Source organism: Stegodyphus dumicola, chromosome 3 (assembly GCF_044657685.1).
Source record: "Stegodyphus dumicola isolate Sdum_Otavi_A_Nest chromosome 3, ASM4465768v1".
NCBI lineage: Eukaryota > Metazoa > Arthropoda > Arachnida > Araneae > Eresidae > Stegodyphus > Stegodyphus dumicola.
In genome coordinates this window covers 89,852,079-89,870,451 of record NC_140770.1, presented here as the reverse complement: position 1 = coordinate 89,870,451, position 18,373 = coordinate 89,852,079, and the positions used below count along the sequence as shown (strand labels likewise).

Genomic DNA, 18,373 nt, shown 5'->3' with positions numbered 1-18,373 from the left:
GGAAGATATTCTATTCAAATGCTGATTACAAAGAACAATTTTTCTTCATTTTTAGGGAGTGATTTTCTTTCTTTTTTTAACTAAAAATATCAAATAAATATTTTAAGAAGTTATCAAATTACAGAATTTTAGTAAAATGTACTAAAATGTTAAAAATAACTTTTAACTATCATAACAATCTTTGTCACGTGTAACTAAGCATTAATTCGTAGGGCAGCCAGACATGAATTGTATTAGAATATTAACAGAATTTTACGTACTGATAGTATAGAAATAAGAGTGAGTACTTTGAATTCATTTAAATTTCTCACAGACGATTTGATATAAAATTTGACACTAATCCTATGATTTTCTTATTAGTCACATATTAATAAGAGTATTATGATAGCTAAAAAATTATTTTTAATTTTTTACGGTGTTTAAATATAGCAATTCAATTTTAAAATAAAGCAATTCAAGTTTAAATATAGCAATTCAAGTTTTTCTAATATTTTATTTTTTAACCACTTTAAAGTTCTTAACCGTTTTTAATGTTTACTCCTGAAACCCTATTGTCTTTTCTATCTTAAAATACGAGATCGCGTACCGCTTTCAATAACTGATGAGGAAAAGAAAAGACTAATACTTAATTTTTAATAAAATAATTTTAAATATTTGTGAAATGTACAACATGGAAGAACCACAAATTCTGCCATGGAGACAGATCTTTTGCCTCTTGCTAAAATCTATAAGCGGCTATAATAAATCTATAAGCGGTTACCTTGAATTTCTGAATACACTGAAGAATATGTATAATGTACCAAATGTAATGAGGGGTTCTCAACCGGTGGTACGTAAGAGAAAAATAGGTGGTACGCAAAGAAGCAAAGAATTTTTAACTATCAAATTCAGGAATTAAGACCCCGACATCCTGATTGAGGTTTTTCTCCAACACTCCTAAATTTATGTGATCTGAGCTTTATTCAAGGTAGCCGCTTATAGATTATCTGAGCTTTATTCAAGGTAGCCACTTATAGATTTATTATAGCCGCTTATAGATTTTAGCAAGAGGCAAAAGATCCGTCTCCATGGCAGAATTTGTGGTTCTTCCATGTTGTACATTTCACAAATATTCTTTTAGCCGCAGACATAACAAAATTTGCCATAAATGATGTTTTAAAAGACGCGATAGAGATGGATGCTGTATTTAATAGAAAATAAAAATAAGTTCCTATAAAAAAGATAATTGTTTCTCATTAATCCTCTTAAAGTTTATCGATTTATTAGCATGTCAGCACTTTGTCACCATTTCCGAGCGAATATTGCTCCATTTTCAATGAGAATCATTTTTCACATCGGTTTGCTGTCTGGAACAGTATGAATTTTGTCCTCTTGTTGCTTTGTATTCCTTATTTTTCTACGAGATTTGAGAATATCGTCGTCTGTTTTTGAAGAACCCGTAATATATTGTGCCTTTAAATATTTGTCAAAAAATAATGAAACAAACATAGATTTTAAAAATGGAAAAATGGCTAGGATTGACTAAGCGGAAAAATGACGATCCAGGTAATGGATCCAGGACAATCTACTAGCACTAAGAATATTGAAAAGAAAAGAAAAATGTTTCTAGAAAATATAATGAATGTTATTTATCATTTGGGTTTACTTGGAATGGAGACGAAATGGGACCTTCAACCTCAATATGTTCTTTGCGGTGAACTGTTATCCAATCAAAGTATGAAACCATCGTCTCTTAGAAGATATCTTCAATCTAAGCATGCCAATTTAAGTCTATTTTAAGAGGAAATTATGGAAGTTCAAAAATAGTAGACAAGTAATAAAAGATTTTTGTTACTTCAAGTGAAAAAGCTTTGGAAGCTAGTTACCTGGTAAGTCTAAGAATTGCTAAGACTGGGCAGGCTCACACTATAGGAGAAAACCTTATATTAGCAGCAGCTAAAGAGATTTTTTTAACATTATTCAAAGAAGTATTCCATTATCAAATGATACAGTAAGTCGACGAATTCATGAAATGACAAATTCCATATAAGACACTTATTCAAAAAATAAAACACGGTGAGTATTTCGCTTTGCAATTGGATAAAAGTACTGATATAGCGAACTTTGTTCAATTATTAGTTTACGTACGTTTCGAAGAAGAAAAACGAATTGTTGAAGAGTATTTATTTTGTGAATCTTTTCATGATAGAGCAACTGCAAGTGAAATTTTCGAAATAATTGACAATTTTTATGTCTGAGAATGCTCTTCGAATAAGTGCATTGCCGTATGCAGTGACGGAGCTCGGGCTTTAACAGGAAAACATTCCAGAGCGATTTCTCAAATTAAGTCGCACCTGAAACTAAATCTGCAACGAATTTTTGATTAAAAAACTCAACGATTTGAAAGCGAGCAACGGCAAAACTGTACTGATAAAAAACTAAGTTTTTTATCTCCAGCGCGAGAGACTGTGGATAGCTTTTCAATTTTTTATTTAGATGGTTCACGTTAGTGAAAAGGTTGAGAACCGCTGTAATGTACAAATGCTTGAAAATATGTATTCGAAATCTATTTGGTGAAAATTTTTGAAAACAATATGATCAAAAAAAAACCACTTGCAAGTTTAAGGATTCTTGTAGAATTAGTATGAGTTTAAGAATTTAGGTTTTTGCTTCTATAGCAATTTTGGAATTTTTTAAGTTAAATTACTTAAAAATTGTTTGGATTAGAAAAAATCCAAACATTTTTTCTAAGATGTGTATTCAATGCAGAATTTAATTCTCAGGAGTTACTAATCATTTTTGCTGGCAAAATTTGAGTTTTCTAACGGCTCTCTCACAAGCAGTCCCTGGAACGGAGTAATAAATAAGTATTTCATTTTGAACTGAGGAAATCTAGTAAACTGCTTGGATAAGCTTGTGTCTTTCGCCACGTGTAATGTAAATAAATTCTGGATTTTTTTTTTTTTTTTTTTTTTTTTTTTAAAAACATTCTCCAAGGAAAAAATAGTTCTCATTTCAAGTGTTTGAAAAAGTATTTTATGCGTAGAAGCTTAGAATTAGTATATTTTTCTGCATTTCTAGATACGAGAATTTCTTACTATACTTCGCCATGAATTACATACCTATTTAAGCGAATAAAAGTATACCCCGGAAGGAAAATGGACTAATTGCGTGTAGTGTCCTTTTTTTTATAAGTAGGTAAAATTAACAGGAGTTGATTTTCCTTAGAATGTTTTCCATGAACACATCCCACCTAAGGTATACCTTGCACCAAAATGGGGGGACAGTTCTATTTTCCCTTTCTACTGGACCGATTGCCGAAATTTAACTTGCGTTTTCCATGTCTCGAAAGCACGACTTAAGATATATATTAGATTTATATATGACACATAAGTATTTTGACACAAAATCGGACATTTTCCGAAATAACGTACCAAATTTTTTTTCCATATTTCAAATCTATGACTCAAATTATGCATAAGTGCCAAGTTTTGTGAAAGTCCCACGAGTAGTTTCTAAAAAATTAGCTCTCAAAATTTTAGCTCTTCCATGTTAATTGAATTTGGTTATTAACATTATATTTAATAATATCTCTTCTTTTTAATTAACCCTTTCGCCGTCCTCTCCTGTCCGCGAAAATCCCCCCCCAGCGGCCGTCTGTTTTTCGTAGCGTGTAATGTTGTTTTCTCTGTACATCATAACTTTCCATACATGACTTTCGTAGTGGATGAATGTCAACGAATATTAAGTAAAATTATTAGGAAATAAAGCATAATGGAAAAGTAGTAATAGCTCTGCTTATTTCTAACAGCAGGATTAATTTGATAACATCTGATCCAGGCGGTCCACTCCTCTCATTTTGTTGTTGTAATCTTTTACAATTATTGGTTTTTTTTACAGTTATTTTCCGTGTTCCAACATCAATCATCGAGTTATTATAGACTGTACTCATCAAACGCATATCCTTCTTCTCTTTCCAATTCACAACCTCATTTTTTCTCTTTTTCTGCTGAATAGACGTTGAAGCCATCTCTCACTGTCTTGTATCTTAAGTAAAATGGCGCGAATATTCATAAAACCCGGGGCAAATTTAATTAGGAATAGAATGCCTGATTAGTGCTACCCTCTAGAGGTATTAGAACAACCAAAAATAAAAACTCAAACAAGTAAACATTTAGAAAGCGTTTAAACGTTTAAAAGTTTTAAAATGTAAAAAAACGCTTGAGGCGCGTTACGGCCGCCCTGCGGAAGGTTCACTTGAACGCGCTAGACACGTTACGAAAGAAGAAGAGGTTAACATCGCTTCAGTCCGATTGATCCGTGTCTATGTAGAAGTCGTAAGAATATTTACAAAGTACCCTTTCTTCTTGATGTTTGAAAAGAAAAGTTTTAAAGTATTTTAAAAGGTGACAAACCACCAATTCGACAATGTGCATAATGGTGAAATATTTTACGTTTTGAATATTTTATAGGCCTCTATTCGTTTAAAACAAATTTGTCGAAAAAACTTTTCGTACAATAAATAGAATGGCAATTTATATTTTCGTGGAATTTTTGTGTCTCATCAGTCTTTACGATTTCTGCTTTTAACTTTTGAAAAGAATTATCCACCTGAATTGTTTGAAATAAAAACTAATGAAGATCTGTAGATTCTAGTAATAACAATTTAATAAGTAAGCCTTTTTTTAGTCCAAATATAAAGAAACAAGAATCCACTAATCAAGAATCACTCTGAATAGATAACATTCAGGCCTAAAATTGGTTTTTAAATGTAAAGAAATGGAGTCAGTATAGAATGCAGAGTTGGTTTTCTGGATTTCTTATATAGATATATGAATAGCAAATGATTTTGGATTATTTTGACTTTGCATTGTTTAGTTTTTGATTTCTCTTTCGATTTCCTCATAAGAAGGATTATTTCATGTTCGCTGGTTTAAATAAGATATAAATATCCAACTTTCTACAATCTAAATGATTTCCTAGAAATGATATAGTAACATGAGTAGCGGAGCGGTAATACAGTACAATAAAATGAATTAAAATAGGTATTTCCAAAGGAAAGTTATGGAAAGAAATATTCTTTCATTGTAAATTCGATAACTAATTAGATGAAAAGAAATGTGAAGGAAAATGACCTTACAATAATGTAACTGCAAATGACATTTTTACGTTGTGAATTCTGTGGGAAATTAATAAACGTAATAATTAAACACGTAATATGTATGTTAATTTTATGCCTTTTTACACCTTAAATTAGAATAAAAACATGAATTTTCCCTAAGGTCTAATTTTATTTTAGTGTTATAAATGTTCTTAACAGTGTCATTCTAAAGCTTTGATCTGTTGCGTTACATTTCATTACTCTGTCATGAAAATATTATCTATTCACTTTTGTAAGTGTTGTCATTGTGCTAAATATATAAGCTGCATGTTTCATGCATTTTGAGCAAGCCAGTTCTCACAGTGTTACCATTCGGTAAAACATAAAATCTTCAGTTAGCCTTTCAAATCCGATCAGTCTGTAATCGCTTAACAGACTGAAAGATTTAAAAGCAAAAAGTATACTTCTTAATTGTTTAAATTTTTGTTTTTATTTTATTTATTAATAAAGTATGTAATTGGTTGGTTGGTTGGTTGACTTTTAACGGCACAAAACATTGAAGGTTATTAGAATACATTAAAAAAACTGAAGTTTTCAGATTTTATATTACGCCCAAAGGGGCGTTTTTTCAACGTTTTGTTGTGTTATTTTTATTTATTAAGTGTCATGTTCTTCGCACTTAAACCATAAAATTCAATTCAACAGCAATATCAAAAAAATATTTAAAAGTGCATATCTTTAAAATTTCCGATGCACAGTCTCGTGCGCTGGAGATTATCCCCCCCCGTACAGTATTGCCATTGCTCGCTTTGAAATTGTTGCGTTTCTTAATCAAAAACTCATAAACGCTTTTCGAAATATGAAATCGAAATAAAGTAAATTCCAAATTCCAAATTTGGGCTTCCAGATGCCCATATTCGTGATATTCGTGTAGAAACGAGCGTTATTCAAAATTGGATGGCTCTAGATACCGTTGTTTTATTACAATGTGAGAAACATACATTCATTTATGCAGATTCTTCATTACTTCGTTTCTTAATTATAATACAGGGCTTAAATGTAATAATAATAATTATTAAATATAATGCAGGGCTCTAACATTTGGTAGCAACAATTTGGAAAGTGATTCGCAGTTTATAGTGAATCAACGCAAAATGGCAAAACGAAATTAATAGCCCTTTTAGGCTAACGCGTTTTGGGCTAAATACGTATGTTTCATTTTAATTAATAAAAGATGTTTCGAATATGATGTATTATGAATTTGGTAGAGAATCGTTTGATTTCTTATTATGTTTTGAGAAAATAAATCTTTGATTTCTCTAAAAGAAGAAAATATCTTTGTTTAATGTGTCAGGCATTTTACACTTTAATTTATATGAATAGAACATTCTATTTCTTTATTAAATACGCCTTAAATATTAACGTTTTCATCACATCTAAACAAAAAATTTCTTTTCCAGAGTTCCAGTTGTTTCGGAAAGTGAAGCTCGTGAGTTGTTAATTAGATATGCAAACTCGCGATGCGCTCTGGATAAAGATGCTGCCAGGGATATGAAAATAACAAAATTGGATTATCAACCAGGCTATAAAGTAAGTGATGTTTGTTTCTTAAACCAACAAGTAATGGCTTTAAATGCTATAGAATAAGTGATGTCTTATTCCTTTTAAAACCAGTGAGTAATGCATTTATAGGAATTTTAGCTTAAATACATTTTTGTCAAAATGGAATAAATGGAAATGGTCAGGTAATAATCTTATTTTGTCTAAAGTAATATAAGATTTAAGAAGGGATTACATATAATGTTAGCTGTAACTTTCATTACTTCTACTACGTATTCATAGAGTCATTAATTTCAAGTAATAACTGTAATTTCTGGCATTAAAAATGAGGCTGAGATAAGAACATAATAAGCTGAATAAAACAGCTCATCTCGAATGAGATGAACATATGAATTAAATATATCCGTAAAAGTCATTAATCAGCTTGTAAAATATACCTTTCTTCGTTATTCTACGATCATACAGTGGTACTATTCGATCGTTTTACTAAAATTTAGAAGATACCTGGGGAAGCCTGAAGTACTGAACAAATTCGTCGACCATTCTTGCACCCTAAACAAATTCATTTATATAATATTTCGAATATTATTTATAAAAATTCGATTTTTACTGAAAAATTTTCATTTATAAAATTTTAAATTTTAATTAGTTAATACATTGCTATAAATCCAGCTACATGTGTCTTCTTTTTTTAAGATAGGAAGCTAATAAAATAAAATTTATGGAAATGTTTTATTGTCTAATTTGCTTTGGGAATTAATATCCATATTACTAATCTTATTTTTTTGAATTTTTTTAAATGCAGTATTTTTTAAGAATAATTGAAAACTAAGGTGGTGGTGGTGTATTTAATTATGGCAAAGCACACTAGGGCTATCTGCCTAAGGGGAGGGATGCCTTTCGTGGAGGACTTTCTAAGAGAAACTGGCTCGTATACACGTTACACATGGGGAAAACCACGAAAACGCCCATGCAGCCAGCCCGTTCGCGGGATTCGAACCTCGAACCGAACTACCAGTGTTCAGCGACTTTACCGCTCGGCCGCTGGTGGGCTTGAAAACTAAGGAAGTGCCTGTTTTAAATACAAAGATTATAATTCTTCAAAAAAAAACTCGGACCTGCATTTTTCAGTTTTTTAACATCATTTTACTCTTTTTTTCCCTTTTACTCTGATAATAGGGCAGCCATCCGCTAGGCTTAGTTAACACTTCGGCCAAAACCCCACTATAGAAAGAGTTTAATAACTTTACGCTTGTGCCATACGCGCCAGGTGTGTCTTTGATATGCAAACCAAATATGTGCATCTAAAGAAGGAAACTTGTTGGGCAGTTTAAGATAAGAGGTTTAGCAGGGAAGAAAGACATGCAATATATTCAGACTCGATTTCTGTGCATCACGTAATTTGCTTGCAGGAATAAAAACAAAATTCATCTACATTCATTATAAAGTATTTGACGTCATAAGGAAAACTTTTATATCAGTTCACGACCTTACCGCTTTCCCAGCACTAATTAATATGTTTTACTTAATAGTACAATCTTTGGTGAAAAAAAGCTCCCTCTTTCGCATTACAGTAAACGAATTCGACTTTTGATCTGCAGAAAAAAGGCTACCCAGATTTAGTTATCTATATGGGCTGTGTTTTAAATTAGTTCTCCTAATTCTGTTGAACTAATTTTAAAGTATACTTGTCATAAAGTGCAGTTCCAGCGAGGGAGAGATAGCCATTATTTTGGAAGAAAGTAGAAATGAAGCAAAACATTATTTTTCTAACGCAGGTGTCAGGTGACGGAGGGCGGGGGCAACAGGTGTCTAAGAAAGGTAAGCAGGTATTTAGGTTTTCCTAAGGCAATAATAAAATGCATATCAAGAACGAAAACGAATTATCATTCTGTTCAAGTATTTATAATCTAGGCAGAAATGTTGCTTTTCCTGGCATTTCTACTTTTAAATGCTTACAAAATGTTATTCATTATAGTTTCTTAAAAAAGAAAAGCGGTAATCAGCCAGACAAAGATATATTTGTGCTGGCTCAAGCAAAGAGTAAGTTGCACCCTTCAAAACAATAAAATCGGAGAAAATTCTGCTCATCTGTTTCTTTTATTTCAAGTAATAAACTGACAGCTTTAACAAGAAAATATAATACGTATATATAATAAAGCGTGATATTTTAGTAAAAAGTTATTTTGGTTACACAATCAAAATCTGAGCTCCAGGAGGCATAGCCCCTTGCACTGAATGGTAAAGATTTCGATTGAATATTTTAAATAATAATATTAATAATCTCTACATATAATAAAAGAGTTTGTGTGTCTTTTGTTCGTGCTGCGCGTTCGTACCGAGGGGCTAAGAAATTTGGTATATAGGTGCATTTAGACAAGAGCCAGTGCACCTCGAAGCGATTTTTTTTTCAAAATGCGAATGAGTTTTTTTTTTTTTTTTTTTTTTTTTTTTACTTTATATTTTCGATTGTATTGCATCATTTTGTTTCATTCTTTTAGAAATGTGGATTTGGCAACAGTTTTTGTATATACTGGACTGCTGACTGTTGAAAATCAGCACTGTTGCCACTTGGAAATATGAGGGCGATAATTCTGTGCTGTTTTTAAATTTAATGTTTCTCTTGGATACTGGACGTTTGTCGAGAGAAGGCAACGGGAAGTTGGTTAATTTATTTATTAGGATAATTAATATTTGCATTAAGGCATATTGCTTCTTTCATTGTAATTTTGTTATATGTAATACATTTTTAATAAAGTAAAATTCCTCGTAAACCATATAATATATTTATAATATATAAAATATATTCCAACATATTTTGTTCCTAAATGCATGCTGTAAGTGAAAAAGGGGGATAGATAATGAAAATTCTGAATTATGTTTCGCAAGTTAAGTGCATAAATATATTTACAAAAGAGCCAAATTCATTTCAGTGGTATCGATATGGAATTTTGGAAAACTGTAGTTGAATATTAGATTGTCATCGCAAATGTATATGTGTTAAACATTTTAATAGCATTGACTCAGTGAAGGAGAATCAATTTAATTTCTAGATTTGGCCCAACCAAAAAATAGTATGAAATGTTACTGCAGAGTAAAATTCTGCGCAGTTTTTAAATGCAAGAAAGCTGGTACATTTAAAAGCCAGACAAAGGCTGGCCGCGTAGCTGCTAGTATATATACATAAATAAATAAAGTTAGTAATATATATAAATTATGAATTAAATAAAAATAAAATTATCAAATTATTATGCATAAAAAATAAAATTATTCATAAGTATATATATTTATAAACATTTGAATTTAACAAACATTCTCTAATCGTAAAAAGCAAATTTAAAGTTAATTAAAATTTAAATGAAATTGAATTACAAATAAATGATAATTATTGCTGCGAACTTTACTATATTCTTTTGAAAAAATATATTTATAAATAAAATTATTAATAAGGTATGAAGTTTCAAATTTCAAATTTTAATTTGGTATTACGTCAAAAAATATCTTAACGGGTTTGAAAAGTTATCGACTTCAAATCATTATCCTCTGTCGTATCCTTTCATAAATCTTATAATAAATTTCATTTCTCTAGCTTTTTTTCATTCCTCTAAAGCCAAATATAACACGCACCCTCGTAAAAACGCAACTGAGCCTCATAGCCTCAATGTTAGCAACAAAATTATGCATAGTAAGTAAAAAATTTAGCTTCCGAGAACCCGTTGACAACCCTAATTGAAGTAGGAAGCTTTCATCTCGTTTTACTTCCCTGGAAGATGTAGCTTCCTCTTTTTACCCTTTGCCGGTCTTCCCGGCATTTAACTTTGTTTATAATGGATCATAATTTTTTTCCTTGCTTTCGTTTATTTTCAGTACACGCTGGAGAGCTTCACGGAATCACGTCAAGTGAACTGGAGTTTTGAACCTTACACTGGTGAGTGTTTATTTTACACCTACAAAGAAAGCTGGTGCAAAATATAGCTATTTGCATGGTTTCCGCGAAAAGAAACCTTTTCAAAAACCTATAAATATGGTATTTTGGTTTAAAATTTGAGATAAAAAAAGAGTTACAGCCATTATTTTGTTTTTAAACGAAAAACTGCCTGTTGCTATAGTTATAGATTCCATAGTAAGTTAGCCAGGGTGTGGAAATAAACGGTGAATAAAAGAGAATAATAATGATTTTAATTAAGGGATAAATTGCATCCAGAAAAAAAGATTGCTAGGTAATGAAAATGCTGAATCATGTTTCGCAAGTTAAATTGTAGAGACATTAGGATTTTTTGGAAGCAGGCAAGATGTCTTTCGGTGTGGATATTCATCATCTACGACCCTTTTAGTTCGGGCGCCATTGTAGAGACATTATTCAACATTGTATTTTTGGAGCAAGAGAGATGAAAAATTAGCAACCGCCTTCTCCAGGAACCGAACCACGGACCTCTAGAATACCGGCCCAGCGAGCGGAACCACTACACCACGAAGGCGCGCTAGGAAAGTGGGAGAAATACGTTATAAAACATTAAGTACATAATATTTACAAAAAAGCCAAATTCATTTCAGTGATATCAGTATGGAATTTTGGAAAACTGTAGTTGAATATTATATTGTCATCGCAAATGTGCATGCGTTAAAAATTTTAAGAGCATTGACTCAGTAAAAGAGAATCAATTTAATTTCAAGATTTGGCCCAAACAAAAAATACTATGAAAAGTTACAAAGAATGGAAGCTTAATAAAATCATATTTGTTTTTATTTAAGCAAAAAAATCAAAAAAAAAAAAAAAAAAAAAGAAAGAAAGGATTCGGAACAGAGTTAATTGTGACAAAACGACGCACTAGGGCTATTTGCCCAAGGGCACAACTGCCTTCGCGAAAACCTTTCTAAAGGAAACTAGCTCATGTTCATATTACACATACAGAGTGCAGCCAGCCCACTCAACAAGATCCAGTCCAGGATCCAGTGTTCAACAATCTTATTCGCTCGGTCACTGGTAGTATCTAATGATTCTTATTCAAGGTTTAAAACATTATACTTTGTAAAGTCAGTGCAGATACACAGATGATGGCTCTAGTATCGTTGAAACTATCACTAGAAAATTCCTCGTAAAACATAAATATATTCCAACTTATTTTATTCCTAAATGCATGTTGTAAATGAAATACTTGAAAAGCAATGATTCTCAAAAATAGAAGATTACTAACACTGAGTGACAATGATTGCATTAAAATCGCCCAGTAAAGACGTTGCCTTCTGCACTAAACTACAATAAATTTTTAAAAAAAATCTAACTAAACTCTAATAGGCGACGAATTTCCGATTCTAGAATGTTACATAGATGATATTTTTAAAATTTTATACTGTATCTTTATCAAGGCATCCGTTCGATTTCGGAAGTAATAGATATTTTAAAAACTGTCAAATTTGATAATATTCCTGCAATAATTCTATTCAGATTCCACAATTTATGATCCTATATCTTCGTCTGTGTCAGAGAGCTATTGAAAAACTATAAAATATTATACACATACATTTTTTAGCTTCATTGCAAAACAAAACAGTTATTGAAAACAAACATGACTTTATCGGTAACAATAAAAAGAAAATCAATGAAAATTTGTATACAAATTTATAATGCTGTAAGAAAGAAATATTTAAAAAGATTAATAACAACAGTGTACAATCGTTCTCAAAAAGTAAGGATAATTGTGAAACGCAGGCAAATATTTAATTGTGTAAAATCGAATTATTGAAATAAAATTGTGCCATGCCTTTTGTTGGAAGGTTGGAAGGCCTTTGGTTGCTCCACTAAACCATCGTCGGAGATAGGAGCACAGCATACACATACATAGCAATTGATTGTAGGTTATGAAAATAATCAGAGCTGTATACTAGAGAACGTAAAAAACATATCGGAAGGGCAAAACACCGAGTGATGCTGATTCAGAGAACTCGTATAGATGATATTATACAGATTAAGACTTATTTTTTCCCCCTTTCCAATGGAGGGCTCTGGCCCCTACTAAAGCCGGAAGCGAACAAGTGAGCCACCGTTGCCTCCTATGAAGGCATGGACAAATTCTTCATGTCTTCTTCAGGTTTCGAAACCGTATTTTTGTCTGGGCGGCACAAAGCAAGAATCATCCATCTAATTTTGCGCTGAAACCTGGTAGCTCGATCGTGATTCAAAACCCCGCAAACGGGCTGGTTGCATGGGCGTTTTAGTAGATTCCTCCGTTGTGTAACATGAATAAGAGTCAGTTTCCTTAAAAAGCCCTCCACGAAGGCATTTTTTTCATTAGGCAGATAGTCCTTGTGTGCTCACTCATAATCAAATAAACAAAACGAAACTATTATAGTTTAAGGCAGTGAAGCCAAAAGTCCTACGCGCTTTATTTCCCAAAAGATTCCATTTTAAAGTCTGGCAGCAAGTGTATCGAAGTAGAAGAACATGATTTTCACGGAACAAGTGTCTCGAATTTTTTAAGGCATTTTAAAATTAAAGTAGTCAAAATTATTTAGAAAGCATCCGTCACATAATTATTAGAGTAAGAACTTTCAAAATGTACGCGTCCTAAATGTGCAATGTCAAGCTCTTACGAAATTTTAAACTGTGTAATATGATTCCTCATTACGTTGAAATTTTGAAGTCTTCATAAAATAGACATTTCGTTAACAACAGAATTCTAAAGCTTCAAAAACCTAAAACTCCATTTCAAGTTTTCCCGTAAAAAAGAATTTCCAACTTTTTTTATGAACACTTTAATTGTTAAACTAGAAGCTCTAAGCTTACAGCTGATTTTTTCCATTAAGTACTTTAAATCTTACAAATAGAATGATTTAAAAACTGTCATTTGTACCTTAGCTAGTGAGATGACGGCTATGTACATATAAATAAGAATGCGTGCTATAAAATGAACATTGTTTTCTATCCCAAACAGGCGGCCCTTTAGATGAAACAAGTGCTGCAACTCCTCCTCCTGATCCATGGTCTGTAGAATGTTCAAATTCTCAACCTTTCCAAGCCCATATATTAACCGTGGATGTTCCTCACACAGATGTATTGATGACGTGCCATGCTTGCGGAGGTGTTGGAAGCAAGAGATGTTCTGCATGTTCCGCTGCAGGATGGGTAACGGTTTCATACATTTAAGAAAAGAACAAGCCAAAAAAAAACTGTTCTATGTTTAAGAATCATGTTCCCACTTTGTAAAATGTATAATGTGATCCGAAAGCTTATATATATATATATATATATATATATATTGCTGCATGCGCACGAGTTCGTAATAGACTGAATGCACACAGGTCTGATGATAGGTTAATAAAATTTATTTTATAAAAATAAACACTTCAAAGTTCTGTAATTTTCCACAGAAATCCTCGTACAGGTGTTCACAGTATCACAAAGTACAATCAGTAGCTACACTTCAAACTGCACAACGCAATGAACGTACTGCACAACGCAATTCAAAGCACACCTAAAGAGAAAGCTAACGGAGATATCTCACGTCACGCTAAACTAACAACTCGCAACAACAATAACTAAACAACTGACAGCAGAATGCTCTCTCCGGCCTTACGTAGTTTTCAACTAGCCGCCAAGCTATTTCTAGTACTTTCTGCTTCTCCAAATTCTTCGAAAGCAATATAAGGATCGAATGCCGATTACAGCTAATATAGTAAACAATTATATTTATTCGATTACAATGTATTATTCTGTGTATTATGGTGATACAGGGACTAAATCAAAATGTTATCAAGTGGTAACTAAATCTGGCAACAAAATAAGTCGCCAAAACCGTTGTCAGCTTAGCGATATCTCGCCAAATCACCGAGATACCCATTTACTCAATGTTAAACGGACTTGCTCCTGTATTCTTGTATTCTTCCGGCATGGCTGCTCTCCTTTGTTCTCGTTCCATTACACAGAAAAATACAATTTCATGTATAATTGCGCTAAAATCATCTATCTATGTACAAAATTCGTAACAGTGTATAAATTAATTAATGTCATTTGTAATTAATGAAAAATAAAAACTTAGTTTACAATTACTGTTACATTTTAAAAAGCTTTCTGAAGCTTCTATTGCAGAAGAACAATACGTTATTTGAATATTACATAAATTTAACTTCTCCCTCGAATTTTTCGTTTGTATTCAAAGACCATTTGACAGCAAGAAGAGACACTCGTCTCATTGAGGATTAAGTTGTATAAGATTGCAGAGAAAGTTAACAATGTGGTCCAATTCTTAGCCATCATGATCTCCAGACGTTACATGTCTTGATTTCTTATGAGAGTTCTTAAAAAAGTATGTGCTGTGGACTACAAGCATTGCATTGTTTCAAAGTATGACTTAGGCAACTGCGGTTACTTCCCAACCTGTTTTGGAGTATACCAGGAAGAAACTGAGTATCTTTTAGATTTGCTTTGAGATGAAAAAAAAAAAAAAAAGCAAAGATTACGATATGATTCAAAGAAATTATGTAAATGCTATAATAATTCTTGTAAGCTTTAAGCTCTTGTATTTTTCGTAATAAAGTCTTCAAGCGTATTAATAATTTTTAGACCATCTTGTATTTTAATAACCAGTGCGTAAAATAAAGAAAGTTGCAATAAAAATGAAATGCTTACTCGAAATATAATTTACCCCTGAAGACAGATACCGAACACAATTAGTTGTCTTTACTCAGATTGGCCTTCTGCATATAGAAATTTTATTTTTGGAAAGACTTAAGATGTATTTTTTTCCTCTCTGCATCATATATATACACAGAGAGAGTGATGAGGGTTTATGGCAAAGATAAGCACATAACGACAAAAAGTGACATGCAGATGTAGCCTAATTAATTCTATTATTTCCTTTTTATTCACGACTGAAGGACATTTTTCATTAAGCCAACATGTGTGCCTTGTTTTTAAAGAATTTTTAAAGAATTTTTACATTGCTGCTGATAAACTTGTGAAATATATTTTTGAAAGCAGCAGACAAAGGAAACTGGTCAGAAGCGAGGTAGAAAGCCAAATACGATGCATTCAGAAGTAAGCGTGGGAGACAAAGAATCAAAACGTTTTAGCTCTCGAAAAGGTACTGGGCTATAACACGCCTGCAACGCAGCATTATATAAAATGGCATGAAATGGATCAATATGGCATGACAGATTGCATTATTGAAAATATTTCCTATTTTTAAGATGGAAAGGAGAAGTACCCAAATTAAAATGAAAGAATAAGAGGAACTACTGCCAATTAAAATTAGAATATCGCTTTCATATTTTTATCTTCCACATCTACTTTTCGGGATTAGGCATTTTCATTCATACATGTTCCTTTCTCTGATTTCAAACATTTACCATAAATTTTCTGTATTTTTTGTTTATAATACTTATGCTAAAGCTTATTTAAAGGTCACATATATGAATTTATGCTAGAGAAAATGGATTATTGCTAGATTGTATTTATATATAAATATTTTTATTGATTGGGTATACTCCAGTTTCAAAGCTTCACCATAATTTCACTGCATTTATTGTTCAGAATTCTTCTAATTTATGCCAAAGTTTAAATGTCACATATACATTGTGTGCTAATTATCCCACTAGCGGGCAAGCGGTAGAACAGATGAACATTGATAATTCGACCAATGTTCAGATCTCGGCGAACGGGCTGACGGCACTGGAGTTTAATAGTTTTATTCATGTATAACATGACTGTGAGCCAGTTTTCCCTAGAAAGTTCTTTACGAAGGCATGCCTGGCCTTAGGTAGATAGTCTTCCTGTGCTCTGCTATCATTTGACTAATCCAATCCAATCCAATTTATGTGCTAATTACTTCTCTTCGGGAATATTTTTGAACATGGAGGTCATTAAAATTATTCTTTCAGTTATCACAAAGCATTTTAAGTTAAATGTTTAACAATAATTCATTTTTAATATTTTAACTTCCATTAGAATAATAGTACTTGTAAATAGAACAAATAAATATTGCACTTATTAATAATTCTAGAGATCAAAATTAAAAAGGACGCCCACCAGTAGCTGAGACGGCTGATTGCCAGTAGTTCGATTCCAGGTTAAAATTATGGAGAATGAATTGGCTGCATATGCGTTTTCTTATTTGCTGTATGCGTAGCGAGAGACGAGATAGTTTTCCTAAGAAAATCCTCCACGAAACCATCTCTTCTCTAATCAGATAATTTCCTTTGCTGTAATCAAATTAGCCAGCTCAAAAATGAAAAGATATCCTAAGGAAAATTATTCGTTAAGGCGATAAGCCTACACATAAATTAATAATCAAAATTATCGAAACATGCTAATAATATATAAAAGACTTCCTGGCTTGATAATCATATTACAAGTCGTGAAACATTGCTACATTATAAATCCAAAACTAGTTTATATCTCCAGAACACCCCAAGATATATAACGCGATAGGTAAATTTGGTCAGAGTTATACTAAGTTGTAAACAGATATTCACAAAACCTAAGATAACAATAATGCTAACATTAAGAGGTGACTACAGAATTATTGTAATAACTCAAAACGTCACAGTTAATTTATTAAAATATGATTTAATTTCAAATTTTTTCACATTTCTGTTATGCTGTATAAAGCGATGTGAAGTTTCGAAGTATTTATTAGCAAACAATGTGCTAGTTTTTTAGTAAGAGATGTATACTTCTTTTTGTTGCAGAAAATGATAAACACATGGCATCATCAAACATTTTATACTTCTCATAATAAACTTAATTTATTAAAGCATTCTTTTTTATATTTGTAGATTACTTGGTTTGTCTGCTAGTTTTTCAGTCTGCTGTAAATTTCAAAATCATTACCAAATATATATATTGAAAAATATTCATGTGTAAAAGTTAACCGTATAATTAAAACTACGTATTTCAAGAGTCAACTATATTGTTAAGAGCGACGCGCAAGTTTAAGAACAGATCGTAATCAGTGTTACTTTTTATAGCAAAGCAGTATTAAGCAGCGAAGATAGGATATATTTTAGTACTAAAGAAATGACTGAGTCCTATCTACCATTTATGATAAAAAGTAAATGGGATTTCTTTAAAATTCTAGCAAAGATGTTCTTTCTGCTTGGGGGATGGCCACAAGACATCCTTACAAGGACACAGAGAACGATGTTTTCGTTGCTTAGGAACCGGAAGGAAAAAGTATGATTATTTTTCTATTCTTTATTATTACTATTATTATTATTATTATTATTATTATTATTATTATTATTATTATGACTATTGCAGAATGTTAATTAATGATGTTTCATCTCAATTATTTGAATTCTATTTTTGTATGCAGCATACTCGGTCTAATCGAATCAGTTATTTACACTCAGATCTACTCAGTGTTACTGACATGTATGTAGCATTATTAAAAGTAATTTCCCAGTCTAGGGCATTGCACTATGATCTAAGACCGGTTTCACTATTTAACACATTCTGCAACAAGACTAAGTAGCGAAGAATAAGGTGGAAGGCATCCAGAAAGTCTTTTTTTTTTTTTTTTCTTTCCCCTTGTAAATACGTTTGAATGAACGCGTAATTTTATTTATGTATAGTAAACCTGTGATAAATCGACATTTCCGACATTGTGTGAACACGAAGTATTGTTTTATTATCGATTTCATATTTTGTAACACTTCAACGAATTTTTGATTAAAAGACTAAACAATTTCAAAACGAGCCATGGCAATACTGTACGGGGGGGGGGGGAATTATCT

General features: G+C 31.8%; 1 protein-coding gene across 1 annotated transcript in view; it reads left to right on the top strand.

The window, feature by feature from the left end:
* The window catches only part of LOC118185467 (protein SSUH2 homolog), a 65,297-nt gene that overhangs the window by 32,080 nt on the left and 14,844 nt on the right, over positions 1-18,373 (top strand). The window contains exons 4-7 of the mRNA XM_035355326.2: positions 6,541-6,670; positions 10,508-10,568; positions 13,573-13,763; positions 17,716-17,810. Coding sequence (XP_035211217.1) covers positions 6,541-6,670; positions 10,508-10,568; positions 13,573-13,763; positions 17,716-17,810 — 477 coding nt within the window. The remainder of the gene's footprint in view (positions 1-6,540; positions 6,671-10,507; positions 10,569-13,572; positions 13,764-17,715; positions 17,811-18,373) is intronic.